This window comes from Cetorhinus maximus, chromosome 20 (genome assembly GCF_964194155.1).
Source record: "Cetorhinus maximus chromosome 20, sCetMax3.hap1.1, whole genome shotgun sequence".
Lineage (NCBI taxonomy): Eukaryota > Metazoa > Chordata > Chondrichthyes > Lamniformes > Cetorhinidae > Cetorhinus > Cetorhinus maximus.
Window position 1 is genome coordinate 84188159 of NC_135898.1, and position 18622 is coordinate 84206780.

Genomic DNA, 18622 nt, shown 5'->3' on the forward strand with positions numbered 1-18622 from the left:
CATCCCATGAATGAATCTTTAAAAAGTGCTGATTTTGGTATCCAGTGTGATATTGAAATTTTCAGTGCCCATTTGAAGAATGTAATCAATTCTGCACAATCAAAGTGAGATAACTGAAGGGTGCGTTTTGAACTGCATAATACCAGAATGAGCCATGTTGGTAGGTCTGCCCTTGTAATAAGGGAAGTTTATGATGAATTAAAAAGGTGTCTCAGTTTTGACAACATCGCATTGGCTTACGTGACTCATCCCTCACACACCTCCCAGTGTTTTGGCATTATGTCAATGACCCTTTGAATGCAACTTTGTCACCTACAAGATAATATCACATTTCCTTGTTTTGGAACCATAGAAAAGTTACAGTGCAGGAAGAGCCATCATGTCTGCGCTGGACAAAAAAAAAACTAGCCACCCATTTTAATCCCACTTTCCAGTGCCTGGTCCATAGCTTTGCAGGTTACAGCACTTCCGATGCAGATCCAGGTACCTTTTAAATGAGTCGAGCGTTTCAGCCTCAACCAGTGAATTCCAGGCGCCCACCACCTGGGTGAAAAAGTTTTTCCTCATGTTCCCTCTAATCCTTCCACCAATGACCTTAACTCTGCCCCAGTAATTGACCCCTCAACTAGGGGAAGCAAGTCTTTTCTGTCTACCCTATCTAGGCCCCTCATAATTTTGTACACCTCAATTAGGTCACCCCTTAGCCTCCTCTGTTTTTAAGGAAACCTCTCCAGTCTCTCCCAGCAGCTGCAATTTTCAAGCCCTGGTAACATTCTTGTAAATCTCCTTCGTACACTATGCAGAGCAATTATGTCCTTCCTGCATGGTGACCAGAACTGCGTACACAATTCTAGCTGTGGCCTAACTAGTGTTTATACAGTTCCATCATTACGTCCTTGCTTTTGTATTCAATACCTTGCCCAATAAAGGAAAGTATTCCATATGCTTTCTTGACCACCTTGTCCACCTGTCTTGCCACCTTCAAGGACCTATGGGGACACACTCCAAGGTCTCCCACTTCCTCAACCCCTCTTAATAGCTCATTTATTGAATATTCCCTTGCTTTGTTTGCCCTCCCCAAATTCATTGCTTCTCACTTCCGGATTGAATTCCATTTGCCACTTCTCTGCCCAATCACCAAACCATCGATTATTATTCTGGAGTCAACAGCTATCCTCTTCACTATCAACTACATGGCCAATTTTTGTCATCTGCAAATTTTCCAATCATGCCTCCCACATTTGAGTCTAAATCATTAATATATACAACAACAGGAAGGGCCCCAACACTGAGCCTGTGGGAAATCATTTGGAAACCATTTTCCATTCGCAAAAACAACCATCGACCATTACCTTTGTTTCCCGTCGCTGAGCCAATTTTGGATCCAGCCTACGACCTTCCCCTGTATCCCATGAGATCTCAACTTTCCTGAACAATCTGCCATCTGGGACCTTGTCAAATGCCTTACTGAAATTCATGTAGACAATATCCACTGCACTACTGTCATTAATCCTCTTTGTTATTTCCTCAAAAAATTCTATTTAAACATAGTAACTAGGAGCAGGAGTAGGCCATTTGGCCCCGTGAGCCTGCTCTGCCATTCAACACGATCATGGCTGATCCTCTATCTCTATGCCATATTCCTGCTTTCTCTCCATACCCCTGGATGCCCCTAATATCCAAAAAATTATCAATTTCTTTCTTGAATATACTCAGTGGCTCGGCTTCCGCAGCCTTCTGTGGTAGAGAATTCCACAGGTTGACCACCCTCTGAGTGAAGAAATTTTTCCAAATCTCAGTCCTAAATGGCCTGCACTGTATCCTGAGACTGTGGCCCTGGTTCTAGACCCCCCAATCAGGTGAAACATCCTCCCTGCATTTCTAGCCCTGTTAGAATTTTACACGTTTCAATCTGATTCCCCTCTTTATTCTTCTAAACTCTAGTGAATATAGGCCCAGTTGAGCCAATCTCTCCTCATATGACAGTCCTGCCATCCCTGGTATCAGCATAGGGAACCTTTGCTGCACTCGCTCTATGGCGAGTATATCCTTTCTTAGGTAGGGAGACCAAAACTGACGGCAGTACTCCAGGTGTGGTCTCACCAAGGCCTTGTATAACTGCAGTAAGACATCCCTACTTCTGAACTCCGATCCTGTTGCACTGAAGGCCAACATACCATTTGCCTTTCTAATTGCTTACTGCACCTGCCTGTTTACTTTCATTGACTGGTGTACAAGGACACCCAGATCCCTTTGTATATCCACATTTCCCAACATATCACCATTTAAATAGTACTCTGCTTTTACGTTTTTCACATCGAAGTGTATAACTTCACATTTATCCACGTTATACTACATCTACCATGTGTTTGCCGACACACACGACTTGTCTAAATTGCCCTGAAGCCTCCTTGCATCCTGCACAGCTCGCAACCCTGCCCAGTTTTGTGTGGTCAGCAAACTTGGAAATACTGCATTTGGTTTCCTCAGCCAAGTCACTTATATATATTGTGAATAGCTGGGGCCCAAGCACTGATCCCTGCGGTACACCGCCTGCCATCCAGAAAACGACCCATTTATTCCCACTCTCTGTTTCTAGTCTGTCAACCAATTCTCAATCCATGCCAGCATATTACCCCTGATCCCATGTGCTTTAATTTTGCCCACTAGCCTTTTTTGTGGGACCTTATCAAAAGCCTTCTTGAAATCCAAATACACCACATCCACTGGCTCTCCCTTATCTATTCTACTAGTTACATCCTCAAACTCCAGTAGATTAGTTAAGCATGATTTCCCTTTCATAAACCCATACTGACTTTGATCCCGTTAATGCTTTCCAAGTGTTCTGTTACCACGTCTTTTGTAATAGACTCTAGCATTTTCCCCACTACTGATGTTAGGCTAACTGGTCTGTTTTTTCTCTCCCTATTTTTTAAATAGTGGGGTTACATTTGCCAACCTCCAATCCATCGGAACTGTTCCAGAGTCTATAGAATTTTGGAAGATGGCCACCAATGTATCCAATAATTTCAGCCACTTCCTCTAATGCTCTGGGATGTAGATTATCAGGCCCTGGGGATTTTTCAGCCTTTAACCCCATTAATTTCTCTAGCACCATTTATTTTCTTTTTACTAATACTGATTTTCTTTAGCTCCTCCCTCCCAGTAGACCCTTGGTTCCCTAACATTTCTTGGGAACTATTTGTGTACTTTTTTCTGAAGACAGAACCAAAATATGTATTCAATTCTTCTGCCGTTTCTTTGTTCCTCATTTGCCCTGTTTCTGACTCTACGTTTGTCTTTGCTAATCTTTTTGTCTTCACACATTTATAGAAGCTTTTACAGTTAGTTTTTATGTTACTTGCAAGTTTACTCTCATACTCCATTTTTCCCTTCTTGATCAACCTTTTTGTCCACTTTTACTGAATTCTAAACTGCTCCCAATCCTCAGGCTTGCTGCTTTTTCTGGCAATTTTATATGTCTCCTCTTGGGATCTAATACTATCCCTAATTTCCTTTGTAATCCATGGCTGAGCCACCTTTCCTGTTTTGCTAGTAAGACACGACCTTCCCCTAACCATGCTGGCTAACCCTTTCTAAGTGGCAGTTTATCCTATGTCTCAGAATTGTTTACAATAATTTGCCCACCACTGAAGTCAGACTGACCGGCCTATAATTTTCTGGCCTATTTCTCACACCTTTTTTAAGTAATGGTACGACGTACGATGTTCATAGACCTCGAATCGTCTGGGGAGTGAGAAGAGAGCACTGTATTGCCTAAACCCACGGGTGGAGATTAGCCCATTTCATTGTGTACCCCTGGCCCCTTGTATCCTGGGGCAGACTGGTGGTGCACATTGAATAGCAAAGGTAGTCCTTCCCTGTCCACACTGACATAACTTCAATTATGTGTAGCTTCAGTGAGTGTAGTTGGCCACAATCCAATGCCCCCTATTCGCGAGTGGAATCTGGTATCACAGCAGCAAGGTGGGAGAGGGGCTGCATTAACTACACCCTACTTGCCTATTGCCAGCAGTCCCAAAGTGTGAAAGATGTTAATTGAGGCAGCTGAGCTTTATTTGCCATCTAGTCTGTGCTGTATTAATTTATTTTTCCTATAGCCTTTGCTGTGGTTCCGTGGTTGCTGGTTTCTGTCTGCAACCTTTTCCTCCATGGTTTATTGACAGCTAATGAACTATGGAGGCTTCACAGCAGTGTCCAATCCTCTCATCCATTGTGCACTGGATCATTTTAATTGCTGCTGTTCAGTGGCTTTGAATTCCAGCTGGGGGGGTATTTCTTTGGCAGTAAACTTGTGTTTGGGTTTGAGGATACCAGGATTAAAATATTATCCGTTTCCTTTGCAGAAAGACCCAGGATTTGATCGGGGGCAGTTCTACAAACAGATTTCCGTCATGAGAGGGCAGGTGAGCTACTGGGAGCTGCTTGTATCCTCTAGGATTGCATGTGGCTGGTTCATGAAGAAAATCTGCCATAACAGCCTTGCCAAAGAAAGCCAGTGTAGAGGGAGCTCCCTATGTGTTACATCTTGCACTCATCAGGACAAATGCAAAAATGACAGTGTAGCTAATAACTACACTAACACTCAATTTAAGATAATCAGTCAAGCTCATAACATGGCTCATTTACGCTTGCCAGAAGCAGCATATGTTCGTATGCAGGGACCGGTCCTCTACAAATAAAGGAATATATTCAAGCCTTACAGCTTTTTTGAATTACCCAGGAGTTTGAAGAGCTTATGGTTCCCCTTTGCTTTCTCCATGGCAATACCTCAGCCAATCAGCATTGGTTTGCCAACTGATCACCCTTTTCTCCTGTAGTATAAATTGTTGTGATTGTTTGAAATTTGGTATTCTTGTGTTTGTCCTGATGACTACAAGATGAAAAGCTTTGGTAACATGTCTCTTCAGCAATATTCAAGCTCTGTACTGCCAAGCGACTGTTTTCCAATCTGATCACATTTTGGCAGTGCAGATTGACTTTTTTTAAACCCCTCCAAGGTATTTAAAATCTGAAATTTCCATATAGCTGCAGCAGATCTTGCCCCAATTAGTGTATCCCTGTGGATTGGTGAATTTTGGGGTTCAATCCCTCTTTGACCTTGCCACTTCTCTTTCCTCTTTCCTCCAACTTGGGTCCTGTGCTCTGCTCCCCTGAACCATGAAGACAGTCAGCTTAGGATGAGATTTCAACACGTGTGCTGCCCTCTGGTCATGTATTGGTGGGGGATGGCTCACACTTGTCCCTTCCTTTCAGCCCCTTACTAGGATGGATTGCATGAGTGGGACCTTCAGGAACCTTTCTATTGTGTGCAATAATGAAAACATGGCTTTCTGTGGGTGAGGCATTGGAACTGAATCCAGTTGATGCCCATTGTCACATGCTCTCAAATGTTCCAGCTATAAGGTGGAGTGGTAGTTGTTACTGCATTACTAATCAAGAGGCCTGCACTAATCCAGAGAAGGTGAATTCAGATCTCACCATGGCACATTGAGAATCTGACTTCAGTTTGTTTAAAAATATTCTGGAAATAAAAATAAATGATTAGCGTTGCATGTGGGGACATGATTAAAAAGTTTGCAGATGATTCAAAAATTGCCCTTTTGGTTGATAGTGAGGAAAACATTGTACACTGCAGGAAAATATCAATGGACTGGTCTGATGGGCAGAAAAATGGCAAATGGAATTCAGTCTGAAGAAGTGTGGGTAGTGCATTTGGGGAGGGCAAACAAGGCAAGTGATATACAAAAGATAGGATACTGAGAAGTTGGAGGAACCAATGGGACCATGGATTGCATGTCCATAAATCCCTCAAGGTAGCATAATAAGGTGGTTAAGCGGGCATACAGAATACTCTCCTTTATTAGCCAAGGCACAGTGTATAAGAGCAGGGAGGTTATGCTAGAACTGTATAAAACACTAGCTCATAGCTAGAGTTCTGTGTGCAGTTCTAATGCCCAAGTTACAGGAAAGATGTGATTGCACTGGAGAGGGTGCAGAGGAGATTACAAGAATATTGCCAGGAATGGAGAAGTTAAGCATGAAAAATTGGGTAGGATGGGGTTGTTTTCTTTGTGATAGAGGAGGCTGAGGGAAGATTTAATTGAGGTGTAGGGGGAAGACGGTGGTGGCAATGTCATTGGACCAGTCATCCAGAGGCCTAGGCTAATGCTCAGGCTCCATGGGTTCATGGCCATGGCAGCTGGTGAATTTAAATTCAATTAATAAATCTGGAATTAAAAAATTAAATCTAGTCTGATTAATAGTGACCATAAAACCATTTTTGATTATTGTAAAAATCTACCTGGTTCATTAATGTCCCTCAGGGAAGGAAATCTGCCATCCTTACCTGGTCTGGCCTACATGTGACTTCAGACACAGATGTGGTTGACTCTTAACAGCCCTCAGAAATGACCTAACAAGCCACTTAGTTGTAACACCCCGCTACAAAATCTAAAAGGAATCTGTCAGACGGACCACCCAGCATTGATCTAGGCACCAGAAACGACAATGGAAACCGAGCCCTGTCCATCCTGCAAAGTCGTTCTTACTAACACCTGTGCCAAAATTGGGAGAGCTGTCCCACAGACTTCTCAAGCAACAGCCTGATATAGTCATACTCTCAAAATCAGATAATGCAGATACTGTCCCAGACACCGCCATCACTATCTGGGGTATGTCTTGTCCCACCGGCAGGACAGACCCACTAGAGGTGGTGGCACAGTCTGCAGTTGGGAGAGGGTTATCCTGTGAGTCCTCAACATTGACTCCGGACCCGAAGAAGCCTCATGGCATTGTGTCAAACCTGGGCAAGGAACTCTCCTACTGAAATGAGGAGTGCAGGAGGGCATGCCAGGAGCAGCACCAGGCATACCTAAAAATGAGGTGTCAACCTGGTGAAGCAACAACACAGGACTACTTGCATGCTAACACCGTAAGCAGCATGGGATGGCCAGAACTAAGCGATCCCACAACCAACGGATCAGATTAAAGCTCTGTCATCCTGCCATGTCGAGTTGTGAATGTTGGTGGACATTTAAACAACTAACTGGAGGAGGAAGCTCCACAAACATCCCATCCTCAATGATGGGGGAGCCCAGCACATCAGTGCAAAAGACAGGCTGACACATTTGCAGCCATCTCCAGCCAGAAGTACTGGGTGGATGATTAATGTCTGCTGCTTCCCGATGTCCCCAACATCACAGATGTCAGTCTTCAGTCAATTCGATTCACTCCATGTGTTATCAAAATAGCTGAAGACATTGGACACTGCAAAGGCTATGGGCCCTGACAACAATAGTACTGAAGACTTGTGTTCAAGAACTAGCCATGACCCTAGCCAAGCCATTCCAGTACAGCTACAGCATGGAATCTACCCGACAATGTGGAAAATTGGCCAGGTATGTCCTGTACATAAAAAAATGGGACAAATCCAACCTAGCCAATTACTGTCCCATCAGTCTATTCTCAATCATCAGCAAAGTGATGGAAAGTGTCGTGGAGAGTGCTATAAATCAGCATTTACTCAGCAATGACCTGCTCACTGATGCCCAGTTTGGGTTCTGCCCAACCACGTTGGAAGCGGGTATTGTATTGAGTAACACTGTTTTTTGGCCAGCATGAATGTGATGGACCAAATGGCTTCCTGTGTCATAACCTTTCTTGGAATCATAGAAATTTCAGTAAAATGGCCATGAAACTGGCAGATTGTCGTGAAAGACCCAACTGATGCACTGATATTGCTTAGGGAAGGAAACCTGCCATCCCTAACCAGGGAGGATCTACATGTGATTTCCATCCCACTCCAGTGGAATTGACTTAACTGTCCTCCAGAGTGGCCTGGCAAGCCCCTAACCTGCATTAAAGCACCTTCTCTGGGTGACTAAGGATGGGTAATAATGTTGGCTTCGTCAGTGATGCCCACATCCCGAGAGCGATTTTTGTTTAAATAGCCTTCAGTGGACAGTGGGTCAAGAGCTGATTGTGTCTGTTAACTCCACAGTGATAGCTTTCCCCTCTTTCTAGGCCAGAGGAACTGAGCTCCCATGTTGCATGGGCTGAGTTTTTTTTTTGGCCCAGAACAGGCGTCAAAGATGGGACATCCCTGGTGTGTACAACCCAAGCCATGCTGTACTCACCACGTGGAGATGCTCTCCACAAACCTTGTCTGGCCAATCTTTTCTTTAGTGTGGCCATCACTTTTTCATGAATGAAACTTGGTCCTTCAGGTGCTGAACTTCACTCTTCAGACAGTTTTTGTAGGAAGATGAATCAAATGTTTGCTATCTGATTAAACTAGTGGGCTCTGGAATTGAAGTAATTCTTTTTGGATTCAGAATGTTGCCATTGCCACACTGGCCATCAGCAGCCGAGTGTGTCCCTGATTTGTGCAGTGATCTGTCCCTGCTTGAGTTGCAGTAGGGGATTGACTTAAGTGCCTCTGAGCTAGGGAGTATGAAAGTCACAGCCACCTTTCCAACCTTGATACCACTGATGCTGATGGAAAATTGTAGGGGAAGGCTGTGGGTCAGGCTTAGTTCATGTACTTTGTAGTCAAGTAGCATGGATAACACTTGTACGGTCTGGACTCGCTATGCATAGATTTGCTTCAAGTGGGCACTGGATGAAGTTTGGCTCTGATTCCTGTTTCCTCTGAACAGTTGAATAGCCTTTCACGAATCTGCCTAGTATGACACTACACAGGATAAATAGCAACATGGATGACGTACTGAAGGTCTGCTAGTGAACTAGCTGGGACAGGGAAGAAAATGCCCTGCTTCCCTCCACTCCCTTGAGTTGTCACTGTGGAGCCAACAGACATTGAACCAGCCCTGTGATTTATCTGCCGTCTTATGTCCGATTTGATGTCAATGTAAAACATTTGTTTTCTCCTTTGTTCCTTATCTCTCTCCTCTCTGCTCCTCATGCCACCCTCCATATTCCTCTCTGCCTCCCCCCCCTTCAACCCCAAGATCCTAAATCTCACACAGGCCTTGAAGGATGGGAAGTCACCTCTGATGCTCATTCAGATCACACCCGTCATCGTGGAGACGACTCGCAGCCAGCATCGCAGCAGTGACTTGTCCACACAGAGCTTCCAGAGCAGAAAACCATTTTTTACATGGTGGTAGCGTAACTGGACGGAGAGGGAGAATGCCACCCCCATGAACAGCTTGCTGGCTGACTAGCCTGATGATCCTGGGCCCCCTCTACTTCTCAGTGATGGGAACACAGTGGACTGTCCTAGCTGGAGAGAGAAGCCTGCTTCATGTTTTATCCCACGTGTATAATTATTGCACAAGACTTCCACTACATCATTAAGAAACAGTGTGCGAGGGGGATTCTACTGGATGATTTGCACTTAATTCCTGCACACCCCCAACATTTATTTTTCTTTCCTCGGTTTCTCCAACAGTTGTCTCCATGCACTAGCTCTGTCAGATGCTTGGCTGCCCTCCTGACACTGGACTGTAATGGCGGAGCTGACATGTGGTACAGGCTGGCTTCATCTGTATTAACCCTTTCCTAACCACCTCGTCCCCTGAAACTGATATTTGATTTATTTTTTTTTGCACTAAAATGGTTTTGGTTCAAATTGCAACCAGGTGCACTTCAGTGAACCATGGTTATGGTGGTCCTGGAATAATCCAAACCCAATCATGTTTCTTTCAAGTACGCTTTGCGGTCTGTGTTTTTAAGAGGAGAAAATATAGATATGGAGGACTGCGACTGCAAACATGGTTATACTGTATTTGAGGAGAAAATCTCTGGAAAAATGTATCACTAGCCTCGAGCTTCAGCTGTGGAAGGGGGAATGGAAAAGAGGAAAAGATCATATAACCGTCCCTCTCCCACCTCCCCCACACACACTCAGCGCAGCCAGTGTTAGTGTGAACACTAGCTGGACCAAAATATTTCTCAAATCACTGACTTGGAGCCTTTAGCCTTGAATCTGCGGCATGAATTTAGAGTATATATAAAACGCAGTTGTGGCTGGTACTGAAACACTTCTCTTTTCCCCCTTCCCCAGCCTTCCATACTTTTTACATGGCCCATGTTTTTGAGAGGGCAGGGGAAAGGGTATGCATGTGAAATGACTGTAAAGCTACATAGCCCTGCTAATTGTGAACAAGAAATAATCTGTAACTGTGATCAGAAGCCAATACAGCATGTTTATATAAAAAGCCAAAATAATGATTACGTAAAAACTTTGCACAAGGGTCTCAGTAGCTGCCCTCTGTACTCAGTATACCATTCGCCTGGCATTAACCATGGCACCTTGCTAAGACCCCTGGGTCTGCTTAGTAGATTCAGATTCGGCCTGCTCCTGCATCCCCCTTCCCCGCTCTTCAGGCTAACTGGGTTTCTTTTCACTTTCTCAATCCCACCCAGTTGTAAATCTATTGGAGAAGCACGACAAGTGTATTTTAACGGGGGAAGAGCCAGCCGTTTCTACTTTAGCCGTCTGCTTTCTCGGTTCCCAATCGCCAGACTGAACTGACCAATAACTTTGCTGCAGTTTCCCTGCCCTTGCTGCTTTCAAACAGGCCCCTGTGGGGAAAGCCTGACATCTGGGAGGGAAACTGGGCATGTTGGGAGAAGGGGAAAAGAGCAGCTCATGTCCCACTATACCGTGTATTCAAAACCCACCATACCCCTCCAAGCCCTGTGTCTCTGGAACAACTGCTTGTCTGCTAATGCCTGTTCCACACTGCGAGGTTTAATTTAGTTTAAAGCTGTTGTGTAAAACTGCATTGCTTAAAGTAGTTGACCAGGAATTATAGTCCTTTCAGTGACCCATGAGCTATGAGGGGAGATAAAAACTTGTAAGTTTTTTTTAAACCTATGGTTAATGTAAGAGCTAACCTGTCTTAGCGTGTGTCAACAAAACTATACCTTTGACCAGTTTCATTGCTGGCTAGATTGAACAATTGTGACTAAACTTCATTTGAGAGAACAAGATATCAATGGTGGTCACCTTTTATGGTGCCTATTCTCTATTCCTTCCCTCCCTACCATAACCATGGCACTTTGAATCCGAAGGGATCTGGACCCAGGCGGGCCTACCCTTTCTGCAAAGTACCTGTGGGCCTCAGCCTCGCTCAGTTCTTGGCTGAAATTGCGGTTTTGAAAATGTAGAGGGGGAGGATTAAAGATGGTGCTTGACAGATGCCCTTGTGAGTCGTCGTTCAAGATTGAGGCCCTTGAGTATTGAAATGATCTTTGCACTAAACTCGGTTGTTTCAGTAGATGCATCTTACCCCAGACTGATTTGCAATCCTTCCCTTACAACATGCCGGTCCCTGCATCACTGCACACTTTCCAATTATCCTGAAACTCTATGGAACCTGCTTCCTAATTATCTTGAGTGGGTTGTGGGGGGTGGTGGGGCTGTGTGTGGGGATGGTCCTGTAAACATGCTCTGTGGGTGAATCTGCTTTAGGGGCTGACTTGGGTTGCTGACAGGGCAGGCTATCAATGCTGAGAAATTGGGACACAGTCTCTTCATTTTTAAGTGGCAATTGAGCCATTATTAACAGCATATTCTATTGTATTGTGTTGTAGGAGATATGGGCAGTTACTGGCTTCTGTCACTGACTGTTTAAAATGTAAAGCACAGTGGGACTGCAATGATCTACAGTACTGTAGGGTAGCAGCAGAGTATGTTCAACTCCCTGCTCAGCCCCAAGTCACAGATGCAAGGACCAGAGTGTTGCGTAGTCACAGCCACATGGTGTAGGGCTATTGCCCAGTCAGTGGGCAGTGGGCAAGGTTATTGCCCTTTGTTCAGCTAAAGCTCATTAACTGGGAGCACTTTTAACACGCAGCCTGTGAGAAAAAGCAAAATGATTCACTTGCAGGTGTATGGATGGAAAGTGAGCAGTTGGGACCAGAGCTGGTCAGCCTCCACTTTGAGCATATACGGTCACTTTAAGAACAGAAACTACAGCACTGACAATTGTAACTTTTCCTGGGTTTGGTTTTTGTTGTGGACAATATTAATTAACCCTTTCCAAAGAGGGAGACTTTTTAGCGAGAGTATAGTGGGTGGGGAAGAGTGTCTGGGCTGATGGCTCCAAGGGAAATATTGTGGGAGGTGCCAGCTCTCAACAAAGGGCTGTGCAGAAAGGATGGGACAAGTGTAATGAGAAAAACAGTGCCACCTCCTGGTGTGATGTATCGGTATGTCCCTATATATCAGATTTCTAGTGAAACAAGTTTTTCTGGGAGAGAGAGGCAAACCTGTTTAATCTTACATGGTTAACAATAACTGCCTGTTGACTAAACTGATTAGAGAGGCGCAGTGGCCAATTCTGCCTGCTCCTCTTTCACAACTGAATGCATTTGAGTGGAGCAGTGGGACACTGACCACTCTGGGGAGGCAATTCAGCCCTGTAAGCTGAGCAGCAGCTTTCCCTTGAATGTCGAGGTCCATTCCCTGTCTATTTTTAAATATAATTTAAAAGGTAGAGAATGTTTTGCACCTGGATCAGTTGTGTTTGGCTTAGGTTCCCTCACCAGTTTACTTGTGTGCTGACCTCTGCATTGCTTGTTCACTTGTTTAGCTCTTTGTTGAGTTATCACCGCTAGATCATAATAAGCCTCTAATGTCTTCCCCCTGCACTCAACTTGATGTGTGCAGTGTCCCCAGTGGTACCATTATAGATTTCATCTACCCAAATTCCGGGTCAGGTCTGGGGAGAGTGTTTTTGAGCTCTGTACCAACAGCAGGGGGTTGTGGAGGTGGGATACAAGGCCTGTTGCTGGTGATAGAGATGATGTACTGATGTATACTAACCAAAGTTCAAGTGTCAGCCATTTGCTGACATTGTTTTCAGTTCTGTTCAGTGTAAGCTGGAGCTAGTTAGCCAATGCAAAAAAAAAACTCAAGTCCCCTTCTCTCCCCCCACTACCCTACATAAAATATTTGTCATCTAGGACAAGTTGGGTGATAATTATGAAAGGAAAGGTGGAATGAAAAGTCCTACATTTGTTCCTGGTGTCGGAAGTTTGACACTTGCATAAATCAAACCCCCATGCGAACAAGTGCCCCATTTTTAATGCTATTTTGAATTTGTAGTCACAGCTGCAGTAATTAGCTGAAGGTTTGAATGGAGCACCATTGCAGGGTGTTTGAAGTTAAAAGTTACTCAGCACACGTTTTTTGTGAATTGTACTTCAGCTGATTTTTCTCTAGAAAACAGAATATACAGAATTTTTTTTTTAATCCAACGCCCTCCTCCCTCTGGTGTGCGTGCAGTGGAAGGCTAGGTGCTCTGAATTATATGTTGCACTGGATGACCAAGATTGGCACGTGCAACCATCCTGTTATAAACATGACAGGAAATCGATCCCCTTTCTCACCCACCCCTAAGTAGCTGCTACTTGTGTATGAAAGGGGTTCTGGCATCAGGCAGGCTTCTCAGAGGCTGCATCTGCTCTGCTGGGCTTGACTGCGTTCAGTGAAATACTTGAACTATTCTGCATTCTGGTCCATTTAGGACCGATTTTTAAAATTATTACCCCATGGGTTTTTTTCTTGCAATAGCTGAAGTCGCAGCATTATTTAATAATTTTGAGGTGGGGGTGGGGGGGGGGTAAAATATAATAAAGTTAGGCAAACTTTAAGTGAGTTGTGTGATTTTTAAAGTTAATTTTGTAATGCATCATTTACATAGTTTTAGTACAGTTGAGGCTGGGGTAATTGGTGGAGGTGCGCTTAAAATCCACCCAGGTTAGAAAGGGCAAAAACCTATGAATTCCGGCTCACCATTCAGCAACCATTGCTAGAAAGTATGTGTATGGACATTGAAATTGCCTGTGATGCCTTCTGCAGTCAGCCTGCCAACACTTGACTATGCTGCATCTACAAGCACCATTTGGATAAGGCACTTGAGGCTAGGATCGATGGAATTGTACCTTCTGGGGAGAGTGAGCAAAGGGCAATAATTTAAACTGGGTTTTGATGAAGCCATATTGATATTGCTCCTGTTTTGTGCGATTTTTTTTTTTCTCTTGCAATGGGCCCTTTTCTGCTTGTTCCACCCCTATTTTTGTCAACATTGGGGCACAGTGTTCTACAGTCCAAGGAGTCTGCCCCAGCAGACCCCACTAGAATCAATCCTCATCAGTGTAGTTTGGTGAGTTGAGTGGCTGTCTATTGCCCTATCATTCTGTGGGTTTCCTTCCACTTCCTCAGGTATCCCTCACCTCCCCGAGCAAAATGTTTAAAAAAAAATGCAACCCTGTGAATTTGACGAGCAGTTCACATCGGTTTCACAGGAAGAAAAGTTGATTTAAAAGTGACAGATTATACATGTAGCACACCAAACTGTTCTTGTACAACATTTTCAAGACTCTGGCTTGCAGGTCTGAGTGTAACTCACTTGTGAGCATTGCATGTGAATTATCCTGGCTCATTACCTATCAAAAGTTAGGGAGGAACTCTTTTTTTTCCTCATTAGCCCGTTTAAAGATTATACCCATATAGCTTCAGTCTGAATATGTAGCTTGTTTCTTTTCAGTAGAAACCTCTTTCTGCCTCCATCCCTTTCACGCTCATGTTTCTCCCTCCCTCCTAACTGAGTAGCAATTGTTAACGGTTATGGTGCAATGGTAGAGAGCAAGAAAATGATGGATAATATTTGTTTACTGTCACAGGTATATGTGCAAGGCTGGAACATAGCAGGGGTTTTCCTTTGAAATAACATGTAGCTTATGGGCTTTCTCTGCTGAAATCCCATTGCAGTTGGGATAATTATGTAGTGTACAGGGTGATATTCCATAAAGATCCCCCACACTCCTGCACTCGCACATGTAGAGTGACTTGCTGCCTGAGTGCTGCAATTTCTTTTTGCATGAAAAGATAGAGGTATGCAGAATGTAGTGATCTCTAAGTCACTTGCCCCATTTCATTTGTTCTGTTTCCTTTGAGGTCAAAGGAGCACTTTGCATGCTCCTAGCTAACTGTTAACACACGAACCAACGCAATGCAGTAGTGTGTACTCTTGTTCGCAGCCTGTGACTGGTTTACAGGAAGAGTTTGCAGAGCAATATATTTGAGCCATTTTTTAAAAAGACCATTCAATGCAGCGTGAGCCGCTGGCAAAAGATTTTGTCTGCAATAGTAACATTGTGTTTTGGGATCTGGCAAAGTTAAAGTTTAGTTTACTCTGGATGCAGTGAAAACATCACAAGGTAAATTTGATCACTCGTGCTGTTAGTTAACTAAAATTCACATCACTATCAGTCCATCATTAACCAGTGGTGATCTTTTCTCTCTTGTCTTGCCTTTTCTAGAACTTTGTCGTCTCCGCCAAGCAAAGGCCTTGCTAAGATGGAAGGTTCCAAGTTGCATCTAATTATTTTTAAATGCTAAATAACTAAAACAGAAATTGTTGGAAATAATAGGAGGTCTGTCACATCTTGGGGGTAGAGGGGAAAGAATAGTTTTGGATGGAGACCTATCTTGTCTTAACGAGGGCTCTTCCTGAAATATTAACCAGTTTTTCTTAAAAGTAACTCTTGAGGGACCTGCACCGTACTGTCAGGATATTGTTTTTATCTCAAGGATATGATTTGGTGTTTCATGATTGATCAAAGGCCACAGTCACAATGTTTTAAGACCCACTCCCTAGACTTTCTGTCCCACTTTTACCTCTGCATGTGGGAAGCTGCTAGTCTTGGATCTCCCCTTCCCTAACTGCCACACGACTCTATGCTCCATTGTGATCACTTCTGGCATTATGTTCTTGCCTCCTGATGTGCGTCTGCAGCTTCAAACCTTATCATGGGATAAGGGAGCAAGCGGAAGTATGTGCAATCCTGCCATGAATTCCCTCCCTCATAGAAATCTCATCCACACGCAAAGCTAATTTTCCTCAACTAATAGCCCTAATGTCATCAAAAACTGCTTGTTGAGGGATAGATTCTAGCTGTATTGTGCTCCTAGGTTTTTAATAACTTTTTTCATCCCATCCTATCCTATCTCCTCCCTACTATCTCCCACTCCCAGAGCAGATTTATCTGTACTCACCCAGTGTCCACACATGTCCTTTCCAGTGCAGGTGCTTTAGTGGAACTTTGGACAGCCTTTCTCCTGCCTTGAAGGAGATAAGATTTGATTCTTGTGCCTTACCAACATGGGGCCCTGGGTCAGCAAGGTTTTGGCTGGTAGCTGTCACTGGGGCGGGTAGGGTTACAGGGAACCAAATACAATTTTATTTTATCTGCTTTGTGAACACTCTAGGCATGCATTACTCTTGGCAGGATTGAGATTTTCTCTTCTATCCTGACTAATCGTACAAGTGATGGTCATAAAACCCAATCCAGACGTGTTGGCCAGTGGGAGGAGATTTGATTCAAGGTCCCTGTGCTGTCAGATCTTCAGTGACTGAACAGAAAACTCGCAACCCAATTAATTTGTCAACTTTTTTTGGTCATTGAACTTGTGAGCTTTGTGGTGGTTGTAAAATGGTCAAGTCTCACAAGCAACTGAGCATTAGACAGATTAATGACTTAATGTGGGGAATCATGGTATAGGTTATTGTTTTAGCATTGGTTTTTGCCTTGAGGTATGGAGTTGCATTTTTTCTGACTGACTGAACGTGTTTCCCAATTAAGCTGCAAAGTAGAAAATGGAAGGTACTGGCCTTGTGACTCCTTTCTGAGGATGGCTTTATGTGTGATCACAACTCACCCAATGATTTCTTCCCTGGGAAATCCTGAGTCCAGGAGAGAGGCTCACTTTCAGCTCAATTCTTGATTGTTTTACATCGCAAATTGCTCCTCCTTCTTCATCCACCGTTCAAGGGTTCAACTCCATTGCACGTGCATATTTTGGCTCCTCCTTCCAGTCAATCTTGCTCTTATCTCCTGCTACTGAACTTGACTTGCTTATGACCAGCATCATAGCAGTATAAAAACCCTTTAATAGTACCAAGGAAATGGAAGGACAAAATTTTATTTAAGCCCCGAATTGCTGCCTTCAGTACAAGTAAATACTAATAAATATTCTGCAGGGATATGCCAAGCATGGGCCCTCATTGTAACAGTGCTATGCTTTATTGGACCATCTACATAACTCATCAGAGGAACTATTAACGAGTAATGTTTCTGCCAGTTTAAACTGCTTTTCTTTGCTTGGATACTGAATCTGTAATGTACTGTTCTGATAAAGCACTGTATACTCTAATGTATTTAAATATTATATATATATATATAAAATGAGAATCAAATGATCACTATTTCTGCAAATATAAATCTGCCAAACTACTGTTTAGCATTTGATAAATTTTCTAACATGACTGTTTCAAACCTCTGTTTACATTATTTCCCACTTGAAGTGGACAAGGGGTTTGATATTGCTGACCGGGTGGTGAGAGCCCACTCCACGGTACTGACTGCTGTACTGATAGTGTTGGTGTTGATTGGTGATATGCCATGTTGCAATTGATTATTTGAGGGGAGACGTTATCCAGAGTTTCGAGTGTACTCTTTATCATCTAGAAGATTTGCAATCATGGTCAAAGATCCAGAGAGTGGTGGAGTTTGTTTTCATGTTGAGCCCTTGAGTGTAATCTTACCATTTTGTGCTACACTGATCAACAGTGAATCCAGGAAAACATCTTCACGTGAAGGAGACTGGCATCTGGGGTACGTGTAATAGTGTAAATTCAATTAAGTGTTTAATGGGATAATGGATAGTTGGCAAATGAGCCTTGCGGGATGTGGACAAATGGCAGGGAATTGTGATTAGTAATTGCTGACCGCTCTCCTCCCCACCCCAGAAAGATGGTGGAGCAGGCTCAATGGGATGAATAGCTAGCATTCTGTCCCTCAACAAATGTCACCAGAAATCAATTTACCTAGTTGAGGAAGACTGGTTTCTCCTGCTGCTGTCATGGTATGTCATGCTCATCTGTCTTGTGCCATCCTCACACTTCCACTGTAGCTCGACTGCAGTAACTGTGATGTCTGCCATCCGGCCATGTCTAGGTTGACCCCTCTTCATGTTGCCCTCTATCAGAGATGGCTGTAGCTTTTCAGCCCTAATCAAATGGCTGAAATACTTTTGTTTCTGGATGTCATTCTTTAGAGTTCTTTCTGCTCATGCAATATCAAGCACCTCTTCATTGACCTTGTCTGTGCATGGAATTTGAAACATTTGTCCTATCATTCAAATTTCAATTAAATCTGATCAGAGCCTGGAATAAACCATGCAGCTTGAAAGCTGCAGAATGTAATGTTAAGACAGTCCAGTTTCTGATATTTTGAAGACATTAGCAACTTCCTTGAAAACAATTGTGATACTAGGCAGGTAACGCAGTGGTATTGTCCCTGGACTCCTAATCCAGAGACCCAGGGTAATGCTGTGGGGACCTGGGTTCAAATTCTACCATGGCAGATGGTGCAGATTGTTGTAAAGACCCATCTGGTTCACTAATGTCCTTTTAGGGAAGAAATCTGCTGTCCTTACCTGGTCTGGCTTGTGCGTGACTCCAGACCCACAGCAATGTGGTTGACTCTTAAATACCCTCTGAAATGACCCAGCAAGCCACTCAGTTGTAACAAAAGCGCTAAAAAGCCTCAAAGGAATATA

General features: G+C 43.7%; 1 protein-coding gene across 2 annotated transcripts in view; it reads left to right on the forward strand.

Annotated features, from left to right (window-relative positions):
- pi4k2a (phosphatidylinositol 4-kinase type 2 alpha) overlaps nt 1-17327 on the forward strand; it is a 55962-nt gene extending 38635 nt beyond the window's left edge. The window contains exons 8-9 of one of the 2 annotated variants that reach the window (XM_078565051.1): nt 4368-4427; nt 8994-17327. In XM_078565051.1, the coding sequence (XP_078421177.1) occupies nt 4368-4427; nt 8994-9152 (219 nt within the window). In that variant the 3' untranslated portion in view covers nt 9153-17327. The remainder of the gene's footprint in view (nt 1-4367; nt 4428-8993) is intronic. The other variant, XM_078565052.1, reaches the window with a different exon arrangement.
- Nucleotides 17328-18622: the final 1295 nt, after the last annotated feature.